Source organism: Triturus cristatus, chromosome 10, assembly GCF_964204655.1.
Source record: "Triturus cristatus chromosome 10, aTriCri1.1, whole genome shotgun sequence".
NCBI lineage: Eukaryota > Metazoa > Chordata > Amphibia > Caudata > Salamandridae > Triturus > Triturus cristatus.
The window spans coordinates 180,909,469-180,922,864 of NC_140593.1; the positions used below are offsets into that span (position 1 = coordinate 180,909,469).

The window sequence follows — 13,396 nt, forward strand, 5'->3', positions numbered from 1 at the left end:
AATGCAATTTCCGTCTGTTTTTTTCTTTACAGTATGTATGTAAAGCGCTCTGATACCTACGGGTCAAGCTAGCGCTATACAAAACTTTTCAAATAAAAATAAATAAAAATGCAGTGACACGTGTTGCAAAGGCCCTTTGCAAAGGTTGACTGGTCACCTTTCTATTGCATATTGCTATATTTGGGTGTTAAACAGTGTAACGTTGGTAAATGAGCACTCGGAACAAGTGTTATCTTTCCGCTATGTTTATTGGCACATCGGTTGAGCAGTTACACCAAGGAGCGCCGGCCACCTCTATCTGTGCGCTCGCTGCCGCACACTCCTCTCCTCCACGCTCCGCGCTTACTCCTGCGCGCGCATCCTGGTGTCAACGTGCGTACCCGCGTCATGTCACGTGACGCGCTAACAACTAGACCGCTACATATCTCCCCCTTTTACCGACCCAACAATAAGTCACTTACAGTTCGCAGTCCAGTTCAAAGTCTTGGAACCTGGAAGGCCTTACTACTTGTCTTCCGCTCCTGGTCACCTTACCGCTTGACCCTCGAGCCCCTTGGCTCTGTGGTTCCTCACGTTCTGTCCCTTCGGCCATCGCTCCCCCACTGTTCAGATTACCTCCCAGCCTGTCCATCTCTGCCACTGGGGTCTCACCCCCTTGCTCTCCTCCTTGCTCCTCTCCTGCACCTGCTTCTTCCCTTTCTTCACTTCCGCTCGCCTTATTCTCTTCATCCACGTCTCCCGTGCCTTCGCCTTCCGTCTCCCACTGTTCCCATCTCAATATCTTGTTGCACCGGGCCATGCGGTCCTGCGACCACACGTTCCCGTCACTGAGCAGAGCCGCTCTGTCATACACTTCCTTGACCTGCATGGGCTTGCTGTACTTGCTGTCTCCTTTCCTTTGTAGGGTAGCCAACTTCACTCTCACCCATTCTCCTCTCACTAACCGAGTGTCCTTCACACTCCTCCTCTTGTTGTAGTTGTTGGTGTAGATGGCTTGAGCCCTCTCCATATTTGCTCTCACGACTGCCGGAGACCATTCACTGGTCACTACCTTCTCCTTCCAGATTCTGTTGTCGTGCGTGAAAGGTTCACGTCCTCTCAATATTTGGAACGGGCTGTACCCTGTGCTTGTGGGCGTTATCCTGTAGGCCCATACCATATTCTCCACCGCCTTCTTCCAGTCCTTGTTGCAGGTGATGGCTGCTTGAATGGCCCCCATCACCACCCTGTTAAATCGTTCCACCAGACCGTTACCTGCCGGATGGTATATGGCCGTGTGCTTTACCTCGATGCCGTTCCTCCCCATGAACTGTTTCCATTTTTCTGATGTGAACTGTGGCCCGTTGTCGCTTAAGATGGACTTGGGAATTCCCTCTCGGGTGAACGTTTCCGATAGGAACTCCAGGATGTTCTCCGTGTCCATCGTTTCGCTCACTTTTATCTCTGGCCACTTGGAATAACGGTCGATGAGGACACACACATATTTTTGTACGCTCTGGTCATCCAGCACCGGCCCTAAAATGTCTATGGACAACTCTTCCCATGGGTTTGCGGGCGTGTCGAATTTCCCCAGAGCCGGGCGTAATGGCCTCAACGTTTTGTCAGCCCCTTGGCATTGGGGGCACTCCCTGACATGTCTCTCTGCTCTCATGTCCATGCCTGGCCACCAGTAATTCTGTTTCGATCTAGCTTTGAGTTTCCCAATACCCAGGTGGCCTTCATGCAATAGGTCCAGTAGTTTGTTGATGAGATTCGTGGGGGGGATTACTCTGTCTCCCCGGTATATGAATATGCCCTCATCTCCCACGGTCAGTTCTTCTCTCACTTCATAAAAAGGTTTGAGGTTGGGTTTCACCTTTTTCTTGTCAGGCCACCCTTGGGTGATGTGGGCTTTTGCCTCCATCAGGTCCGCATCTTCGTCATACGCGGCTGTCCACTCCTGTCTGCTGATGATCTTCTCTTGATCCTCAATGAGAGCCACCATCTCTCCTCTGTCCGCGGGGTCTTCTTCTCCCGGCTCCATGGCCGCCGCTCGGCTCAGGTAGTCTGCCACTCGGTTCTTGTTTCCCGGGATGTACTCTACATCATATCTGTAGTCCAACAATTTTAGGGACATTTTTGATATCCTGGGTGTGGCGCTGGCGTGTCCACACGATGTCAGAACCTTCACTAACGGCTTGTGGTCCGTTTTGAGCAGGAATCGGGTACCCCATAGGAATTGCCGGAATCTCGTCATGGCCCACACTACCGCTAACATCTCCTTCTCAATGACGCTGTACTTGCCTTCTGTCTCCGTCAGTGCTCTGGAGGCGAAGCTTATTGTCTCCACTTCTCCACTTCCTCGGTCTTGCATGAGTACAGCGCCCAACCCCTTGTCGCTGGCGTCCGTGATGAGTATGGTGGCGCCTTGCGGGTCGTAACCCTTGAGAGGCATTGCTTCTAGGATCCCTTTTTTGATGACTTCAAATTCCGCTTGGGCTTCCGGTGTCCATTGGAACACCGTGCTTTCTCTGGTCAGCCTCCTCAAGTTATAGGTCTTGGATGCGAATTGTACCACGAATTTACTGTAGTACTCCGCCATCCCCAGGAAGGACCTGACCTCCTCCTTGTTCTTGGGGGCCGGAGCTTCAACGATGGCCTTCACGTTTTCCATCTTGGGGGTGACCCCTTGTTGCCCTATTTCGTGGCCTAAATAGGTCACCGATTGCATTCCCAACCGGCATTTCGACCATTCCGCCGTGAGACCTTTAGCTTCCAGCGTCCGTAACACCTTTTCCAGTGTCCTGTCATGGTCCCTCCTATCTCTGCCCATCACCAGTATATCGTCCTGGAAGTACTGCACGTCCTTGCAGTCTCTGAACAGCTGGTGCATCATCTTCTGGAAAACGGCCGCCGCCGAGGCCAACCCGAACGGCATGCGACAGAATCTGTAGCACCCAAACGGGGTAATGAACGATGTGAGACTTTTGCTGTCCGGGTGTAGGGCTACCTGGTGGTAAGCTGATGTAAGGTCGATGGTGGAGTACCACTGGACTCCTCTGGTTCGTGCCAGCATCTCCTCTATCTTGGGAAGGGGAAATTTCTCCACCACTATGTTCTTATTGAGTTCTCTCAAGTCTACGCAGAGCCTGACCTTCCCGTTGGGTTTCATCACGACCACCAAAGGCGCCAACCATTCGGCACAGGTTATGGGTTCTATGATGCCCTTCTTCTCCAGGTCATGGAGTTCCGTCTGGACAGCTTCCCTTACTGCAATGGGCACATTCCTTACTTTGTGTGCTACTGGTGTGGCTCCTTCCTTCAGTACTATTTTGTGTTGAAATTTCTCCATTTTTCCTACTGCGCCCCCAAACACTCTCGGGTAGTTTTCTTTCCATCTGTCTGTGTTCAGCCATTCCACCTGGTCTGTGAGCAGGATCTGTTCCTTCCCTCCTGGGTCGAGTTTTATGCCCAGGTCGCCCTGGTCCAACCATCCCAGAACGGAGGGTCCTTTCTCGGCCACGTACAGCTTGCACCACGCCGTACGGCCTCTGAATTCGAACAACAGACGTCGGAACCCTAGCATGGGGATGCGATCACCATTGTATGTTACCGGTCGTATGTCTAGTTTCTCCAGCCCAGGGCCCAACTTGGGTTGGAATTGTTCTACCCACACTGCACGCTGTACGATGGTGAATGGGGATCCGGTGTCTGCCACAACTGAGATGGTTATGCCGCCCATGGACATCTCCAGGACCGGTTTGGTTGATCTCTTGGCATCCATGCTCAGTACCTGATCATATATGCACAGTACGGTGACCACCTCCTCCTCCGTGGCGTCTTCCGGGTCTTCCGCGCTTTGGTCCATGTATTTCACCACTCCTTTCTGTTGTTTCTTCCGACACACCTTCTCGTAGTGGCCCATGATACCGCAGTGCATGCATTTGGCTCTGAAGGCCGGGCAACGTCTGTCGTGGGCTTCGGGGACCAACTTCCACACCTGTAGCACGTTTTCTTGCTCTCACCGTCCGCTTGTTTCCCTTGCCATCTGCTGGTCCCTTTGGTTGTGGGAGGCTTGGGTTTCTGGTCCCTGCGGTGATCTCCCTCCTGTATCCTGTTCACCATGGTTGGGGCGCCTGTGTCTTTTCTGGTAGCATCGGCGCACCTCTTTGAGAGTTCCGCCCTCTTCACTATGACCATTACTTCCTTGAGTGTGGTGTCCCCACTCGCCCACAGCTTGTCTTGCACGTTTGTACTGGTGGTGTGCATGATCACCTGATCTTTTATAAATTCGTCTTCCCACAGTGCGTACCTGCACGGGGCTGCTAGCTTCCTCAGTGCTGCTACATACTCTTCGATGGATTCTCCCACCTTTTGTTTCCTTTGCTGGAAATTATATCTGTCTACCGAAACACAGACGGTGGGGCGGTATCGCTCATCCAGGTCCTCCACCGCGTGCGCATACACATCATCGTCTGTGTCTTCTCTCTTCGTGGGCACTAGGCTCTTGTATATTCTCAGACCTTCAGGCCCTAGATTTAGTAGCAGGATGCGTTTTTTTCTCTGGGGCGTGAATTTCTCTTCGTTCTCGTCCTCCAAAACCCCTATGAAATTGTCTATGTATTCCTTCCAGTCCTCCCATTTCATCATTGGTTCACCGGGTTTCGTTAGGAATTGCACCGGTGCAATCGCATACCCTGCCGGGGTACTCATCTTTGCTTCCTTGGCGCTTGTTTCGACGGTGGCTTTACTCGGGGGGCTGCCTGGGGTGTTGTCGTTGTTTCTTGTGTGCTTGATCCTCTGGGGGCTCTTGTCACTGGGCCCCACTTCCTCCTCTTTGGTAGCCAGTGCAGCGCTTTCTGTGCTTGATTACGTGCGAGGGCAGCTCGTGTGCTTTTGTCGGTTGTGGACGGCGTCGTCTCTGTGGCCTGTTTGTGGTTTGGTTATTGTACCGTGGCACTGCCACGCTCCTCGGGTGCTCTGTGCCTGGGGTCGATCTCCGCAGTTGGCTGGGTCGTATCTCGTGACTTCCCCCTTCCAGGCGGCCTGTGCGGTGTTTTGTTTGGGCTTGATGGCCTGGTAGCGTGTCTTCCTTCGACTCGTGGGGCCACGTGGAGTGTTGCCCTCTACTGCGCTTCCCCCGTCGGTCCGGTTTCCGTCCCGACCTCGTCGCCACTGTAACGTTGGTAAATGAGCACTCGGAACAAGTGTTATCTTTCCGCTATGTTTATTGGCACATCGGTTGAGCAGTTACACCAAGGAGCGCCGGCCACCTCTATCTGTGCGCTCGCTGCCGCACACTCCTCTCCTCCACGCTCCGCGCTTACTCCTGCGCGCGCATCCTGGCGTCAACGTGCGTACCCGCGTCACGTCACGTGACGCGCTAACAACTAGACCGCTACAAACAGGTACTAATGAGGTTTGTTAAATGTGTCTTTTGTCCCAAATTTTTGTCCGGAATTTTGACCTGTCCTGGTTTTATGTCCTGAATCTTGAGCCTTTGTCCTTAATTTTTACATTCACAGACCTGAATTTGCACCCATGCCAGTTGGTCACCCTAGGTGGCATTTGTGTGAATGGCAGCATTTTAGTTCATATGTTTGACACCACCCTCCTATTTACATAGGCCACACCTCTTGGAAATGACTCTGGTTACACTTCATTGGCCACGCCCCTTTTAGAGCCTCCCCCCCCCCCGGTATTTCATATCGCTTAAAGCACTACTATACAGATGCACCTACAAAATAATATAATCAATGACGAGTCCCCTCCCCGTCTGGTTAGGTATGAAGCGTCCATCTTTAATTTTCATTTTTTTTCTAATGTGAAACTAAAGCATTCCTACTGAGGACGAAAATTGAAAGAGTATATAAAGATGTTTACAAGTTAGTTCGTTTTTTCAATTAAGAAAAATCACTCTATTTATAACATTTTTGGAAGATAATATGCAGCAGGTCCGCTTTCTCCTCCACTCTATCCACAACTGTGTCTTTGTAAGATGGCCGCCCTGTTTAGCCTTAACCAGCCTCGAAAGGTTTCTATCCTTTTTAGTCCTTCTTCTACGACTGAGCACTGATCGCGGGTCCTGGTGTCACACGCCGACATAGTCCCCTTAGAATTTTGGCCTCTCGCTTTCCGTTCCGAGGCCCGGCTTATTCAATTTTTACTCTGCTGTTTATCGTGGATTGGGGACCGGAAACGCGTACACGACTGTGATGATCTGTAAACAATAGAGTGGCGTGTGGCAGACTACAGGAACAGACAGTGAGTACCTGCCTTCCTCATCTCACCTATTGAATCTTCGTGCTACCACAATGGACCGCGGGTCCTACTTTCTAACGTTGTAGGTTGTCTGGAGGTCTTGTTTTAACCACTCTCAGCTTCAGTTTATATGCATTGAATGAACCACGTAATAAAAAGGGGGACGTGGACGTATCCTTTCAATAAGCCGAATTTTAGAGCTCATACCCCATTCTTCAAAGCGAAACTGCATCTGTCTGCATGCAATGTGCCGGAATTGGGAGACATTAGCAGAGTCAGTCGGATTGGTGTGTGGCTCTGCGTTGATCAGTATTTTTACTGTATGTTTGGTTTTGCACAACTTTTAAAGAAGTTGGGAGGAATTGAAGCAATAGGTGCATCTTTTAAAAAAAAATAAAAAAAAACAAAAAGGACTCGACCGTACAACACGCTTTGTGGAAGCTGGGTTTTGGGGCTAATTGTTATCAACAGGCATGCTCGTCCTTACAAGGGGCGCAACCTAGAATTGATACTGATTGTTGCTAATATATAATGGTTCTAGGTACTGTGCTGCAGGAATTCCCCCCAACCCTTAACGTTCAGGCGGTAAAACAATGCTTTCTCATTAACCATAATAATCCAAGTTAAAACCGGGTCACAATCAAGGGCATGGAACACAAATTAAAATCGGAGACTGGGATCTCAGGTTCCAAAATACGACTCCAGATCCAATACAGTTAGACCCTACCCAGGAAACACAATTTATGGACCAGACCATTCGAATTAGAATCGTTAAAAGGAAAAATAAATAAACACACTGCACTTTGGTATAATGAAAGAGCAAAAACTGTTAAAGTTGTAAAAAGTATTAGAGAAAATGAAAAAGACAGGGACGAGAGAGACAAAGCAAATCTGCAAAGCAGCACTGGGCAATATAAATATTTGATAACAATCATAAAGCAGATTACGATAATTGCAGAGTAATAGATTGAAAAAATCCCACCAAAGAAATCTTTCAAATTTTAAATAGTCTCACCCATTCGGAAGCTATTTCTGGCCATACAAATCCCACATAGGATCTTTGTGACAATATAGCTCAGTATTTTGAAGATAAGATAGCAAAAGTAATTTCTAACTTAGTAGTTGACGACCAGCCAGCTAACAAAAACTGTGAGATATTTTGAAGAGCGAAATAGTCCAAATTCAAACTGAGGAAGAAATTATAAAAAAAGTGGCAGAATAAATTAGAAAAATTTGGCAGAAGATTAGATCTTCATCTCTATTGCACCCTTGCTCACTGGTATTCCCCCAAAAGGTGACTAACACAGTGATACTAGTAATTATGGGACTCTGTAACGCCTCTTTACAGGACTGTCCCCCCCCCCCCCCCCCCCCCCCCCCCCCGAAGAAAGCGATTGTGAAACCGCTACTAAAGAAGCCTTCCCCAGAACCCCTCATCATGATGAAATATTGAGCAACTTTCCTGCTCCCTCTGTTAAGCAGACTCACTGAGCCAGGAGTAAATAACCAGCTTTGCATGCATCTCGAGTACAATGGTAATTTACATCCAGACCAGTCAGTCTTTAGGAAGGGTCTTAGTACAGATCCAACACTAGTTAAGGCCCTGGATGACACCCGACAGAACTTGGATGCAAGAGGAACAGCGGCAGTGGTACTCCTGAAAATGTCAGCCTCCTTTGAAACCATCTTGCGTAACATCCTTTTTGAGTGGTTGATATGGGCAGGGACACCAGGGAGGTCACTAAAGTGGTTCGCCTCCTTCCTGTCAGAGCACAGTCAAACAGTCTGCTTAGGGGAGTTCATCTCCTCACTCAGACTCGCCTCAGTGGTGGTTACACAAGCCTCGGCACTGGACCCGAACTTGTTTAACTTGTATGTATCCCCTTTGGTGAGACTGATTGTCTGCTTTGGGCACTTTTTTTACATATGCAAGTGTCAATTTAGTGACATCAAAGGAGGTCAAACAAGCATTGTCATAGCCAATAGGTCTCGCCTTTGGGACTTTATAAGTGTTTAGCCATGCAACAGTTGATGTTGTTGCACCAAGAATATTGGGCTGCATAACTAAATACTTATCAGGTCCCAAAAGCGAGACCTATTGGCTATGCCAATGCTTGTTTCTCTTTTTTTGTCAACATATTCTACTGGAACTGAGACTGTCTTTGCGACACTGATCAAACGAGAAACTGGAAACAGATTTAGTTAATTGATAGATGCAGTATCGTTATTATTTTGTGTACATGCTCACAATAACTCATTTGCCGATTTTATTTATCAGCACAGAAGTAAAAAGTTGCTGGAGCTTTTTTTTGGTGGTATTTGGCAAAATCTTTCACACCATGGAAAATTTAGACAGCACTTCTGGCAATAAGATTTCATTCTGATTTTAATGAGTTTACCAGAAATGACATCTGGATATTTAGAATTGCTTTAGATCGGTTAGTATCTTACCAAAGGAGTTTACCTGTCTGCTGTTAAAACTTCTATATGTAACTTCTATTCTTGCCAAATTGAAATGACATTACATGGGTAATAAATAACAGCTATACCTATAATGCCCATGAATAAAGTTAGTAACAAGTCTCCACAACACCACGTGAATTATCACTCAAATATCAGCTTTAAATATAGTTAGAAAATGTAACTATTGTTTCCCAAACATCACCTCATAAGTTTTAAAAAGACAGGCATTTTCATCTCGAATACTCACTTTCCATTTTTGGTATACAAATTAATTCAGCCCAGCAAAAGCTTCTCAGTATGGACTGTATGCAGGAGAGCTACTCACAGGCAGCTGGAGTACTATCAGTAGCTCACGAGCTACTCATTGGAGACACCTGGTGTAAACACTTAGGCCTTCATTACGAGTTGCCTAGATTGTCAGTGAGTCAGAATGAATCTGAGCGAGTGAGAGAGAGTAAAAGGGACTGAAACGGAGGGACTTGGTGTCTAAAAATGAATGAGTAAGAATGAGTGAGATGAGTGTTACGGAGTATGAGTGAGACTGAGCATGAGAGAATATGTGAGAGTGAGGGACAATGAGAGTATGTGAGTGAGAATGCATGAGTCAGATTGAGTGAGAATAGGTGAGAATGAGTAACTGTGAGAGGAAGTGAGTGAGAAAGTATGAATGAGTAAAACTGAAGGTGGCTGAAAGGGAGCAAGTGCAAATGAATGAGTGGGAATTACTGAGTGAAATATGAAAATGAGGAATTGAGAATATGAATAAGTGCAAGTTATTGTGAGTGAGAAATTACGTGTGAGACAGAATAAGAATTAGTGAGGGTGAGCGCAAATGAGTTAAAATTATTGTGTGAGAATATGTGAGTGACTGAAAATGGATAAGTGTGAGTGAGGATGAGTGTGAGTGAATGTAAGTGAGCTTGAATAAGAATGTGGTGTTAAGCTTACAAGTCTGCCATTGGCCCTGGCATACTTGAAGGTAACTCTTGGCTTATAGAGGCACCCATTGCAAAGGACTCGTGCCTGCATACTGATGGTAATTCTTAGCATTACAGGCACCTGTGAATAAGTTCTGGCACTGGCACCAGTAATTTTCTGCATAATGGGCACCCTTCATAAATTTACTGGCATACTAGATGTAATTTTGGGTATATGATGCACCCTTGAAAAATGCTGGCGCTGGCATGGTTGAGGAAAATCTTGGCATGGGGCACCCATGGCAAAATGCTGACGCTAGCACATTGGAGATGGTTCTGTGCATAAGGGAGGCATGTGGCGGGGCAACTCTAACAAAATGAATGGTCATGACATAACGGGTTACCAATGACACATTTTGGAAAAAAATAAAAGCAAGGTCAACTCTTGGAGAGCATCTTATTTCATTGGCTTGGTACACCACAAAGAGCTTGAAAATGTAATTATTGCCTCTATAGAGTCTATGGGTTTTGAGCAAATTTATGTGAAAACTTTCCTTTTAAATGAACTATTTGACTCTATTTTTTTCTAAATCGTCTCGAGGGAGAAGTGCCCTCAAACGCACTTACAAGAAGTCAGACTCACTCATTTTGCTCGCTCGCTACCATTCAGGGTAAGTATTCCCCATCACTTTCAAAAATCATGTCAGCACCATACTTTTGGACGGATAAAAAACCCCATTTGTTGTGTGGTTTTAAAAAAAATAATAATCATAGTTATTTTAAACTTCAGCGATGTTAATTCCATGTCATTAGAACTAGGGTTATATCACAACACTTCCTGGGATAGATTCAGGGTCAAAGGTGGTAGGATGTCACTTACTGTGATGCCATTAAGGTCACAGGTTGTGCGTGGTCTCACTTCGGCTCCGCCAGGTATTTTGGTGAGTCCATGTTCATGCGAAACGTAACCAAGTACGCGTTTAACCTAACATTTTTATTTGCCCCAATGAGGTCAGTCTGTGCTGATGTAACGATCGCGCGCGATGGTGATGCTGTGGGCTTCGAAAGTGACGTCCCCATCTCACCTGGGCAATAGTTCAAAGCTGAAGCTGAATGGAAATGACAGAAGCTTCCGGAACAATAGCCGCATTGAGTCCTTGTTTACCAAAAGTGATAACGTGTGACATACGCAAATTAGCATACAAAGTCTAGGATATAGTCAGTGCGCAGTTTTCCTGCTATCAAAGCACCCCATGTCTGTTCTGAGGTAGCACATCAACTCTCACGTCACTGTTGACAACAGAAAGGCCTCGGCGGGTGGGCTGCCAGCAATGGAAACGTGCACAGAAGAAGAAATCCAGTCCTTGGCCATGCTGAAACAGCTGACACTCTAGTGGTTCTCGGAGACGCAGGCCCCCCTTCTGCTGCACAACGGCGCCTTGCCAGAGTGGTTCCATGGCTTCGTCACAAGAAAGTAAGGATACTTCTGGAAAAGTCTTAGCATGCTGGTATCAGTGTAAGGTAGCTCGGTAGGCCTGAAGCTTACAGCTGAGATGGATCGGTGTGCATCTTTCATGTCACAGCCTTGCATCCGGGTGAACCGACTCAGCCATTCCTCTTCGTAAGGTTGTCAAAAGTTGAGCTGGATAATGACACGTGTTAGCAATCTCTGTGCAAAGCAGAGACCGTTCTAGCCAATCAAGAGTCTTACAAATGCAAGTATTGATATTTTATTATTTACTATTTAAAGCGTTACTGAACAGAAATAAGCACTCTGCAAAAATATAACATATTATTAATATGTATGGTATGCCAGCCATCGCCGCTTTTAACCTCTAGCTTCACGCAACAAGCATCGCGGCACCAGCGCTTTACTTTGAACATTAAAAGTAAAGCGCGGGTGCCGCGATTATAGCAAAAGTAAAGAAATTGATGTTTTTTTCAATTTCTTTCCTTTTACGAAAGTGATCGCGATTGCGAGGGTAAAAGACAGATGGTGGCTGGCTGCGCGCGTGCACGCTCATGTGAACGCAAGTGCTAGGCCAGCCAGTAGCACTTTGAAAATTCACCTACTAAATTTCTCGCAGAGCAGCGCATGCGCGCTGACTCAGCGAGACCTAAAAACGAAAGTGGTCGTTTTTGGAAATCATTTCTTGGGGAGTTGGGCCTGATGTTCTGGTCTGCTAAACTCGGGCTTCTGCATTCATCAATTTCCCAGGGAAGAAATGTAGGAGTCATATTTGAGTCCATTCTTACGGTCAAGTCACACATAAATGAAGTGATAACATATTTGTTTATTTTAAAAGTCATTGGGAAGATATTACTACTTCTTCCCACCTCATCCAAAACGGCAGTGGTCTGGGCTCTGATTTTTATTATACCTGACTATTGTAATCCACTTCTGGTTGGACTGCCTAAATATCTCGTGCAGAGTCTACAAGTTATTCAAAATACAGCGGCAAGATTAGTGTTGGGCCTAAAGAGAAATTTCTCGATCTTCAACCAGTGGCGTAAACTTCATTGGCTACTCAAAGGGAAGGCCGGTATAGTCAAAGCACTCTGTTTATGCCACAAAGCCATTTACAACTCAAGAAGAGAGAACTACTTGAACTCCTTATTCAGTCTACTCAAGCCAGTAGAATAGAGTTTCCCAGACTGTGAGTTGAGACCCAATGATGAGTCACCTGCTGATTTCCTGTCGGTCGCAAAAGAGCAATAAATTTAGATGCCTTTACGTTTTGTTTTGTTTTGTCTTGTGACATTTGCTCAGTGTCAGAGACACAGGTCTTCTTCTTTTAACGTGGGGTTGGTGTTTATTTTTCATTCTCTGACAGCAAAGTAACAGGAGTTTTTAAAGTGACCTATGTGACAATTTTGCTTGGATACAGGGAGTGTAAAAGGAAAAGCTGTAGCAAGTAGTTTTGTTGTAACACAATACAATGTAAATACCTTTAATTGTCCTGTACACATATTATTAATATATCAGCATTTAGTAAAGCAAAAATAAAGCACTTTTTTATAATTCTGAAGTGCAATGGATTCAAAGATTTTAATTGGGTAAAAAGAAGACACTTTTACATTTTCACTGAAACCTGATTTCCACAGATTATCATGTGTGTACGATGTATATGTATATTTATCAGAAAAACTGTATATTCGCGCAAATTTAGTTTTAACTTTAGAATTGCTGATTGCAGAGAGCTACTCACCAGTTCCAAGATGCACTGTGAAAGAGCTGCCAGCAGACTAGAAATGTTTGAAGAGTAAACTGTAGTTCATCCAAATTGTGACATATAATGTCAACAATAATCCATTTCCATCCGTGTAAGTTTCACCTCCTCGCATGATCACAAATGTATGTCTTCAAAACATATTGTGAGAAAGTGGCTCTGTATACACTGTTCCCAAATAGGTACAGTGTCCACAGACCCCAGAGGTTTGGCAGAGGCTAAAGTTAAATATAACCTTACTCTCTAAAGTGGTAGCTTGGTCAAGCAGTAAGGCAGTATCAGAGGACAGTGTAAAGCATTTGTTGTACACACTTAGTCAGCAAAATGGTTTCACACACCCAGTAACTGAACTCTAGGCCAATGGTTTATATATAAAAAATATATGCTTGTTTTATTTTAGGACCAACAATAGGTATCAAAATATACTTTCTCAGAATGAGATGCTTTAGATAAATACTTTTGCAATATGCAATTGGCTTTTGTAGAAAGTTACAGGTTGTTGCAATAGGCAACACAATTTGAAACACAATTATGCATTGAGTTCAA

The 13,396-nt window shown here is 45.8% G+C and overlaps 1 protein-coding gene across 15 annotated transcripts in view; it reads left to right on the forward strand.

Moving 5' to 3' along the window:
- The first annotated feature begins 6,023 nt into the window (after positions 1-6,023).
- The window catches only part of PHF14 (PHD finger protein 14), a 1,035,579-nt gene continuing 1,028,206 nt past the window's right edge, over positions 6,024-13,396 (forward strand). For 12 of the 15 annotated variants that reach the window (XM_085630765.1, XM_085630766.1, XM_085630773.1 and 9 more), the window contains exon 1: positions 6,024-6,243. In XM_085630765.1, the coding sequence (XP_085486891.1) occupies position 6,243 (1 nt within the window). In that variant the 5' untranslated portion in view covers positions 6,024-6,242. The remainder of the gene's footprint in view (positions 6,244-13,396) is intronic. The other 3 variants (XM_085630777.1, XM_085630778.1, XM_085630779.1) reach the window with 2 other exon arrangements.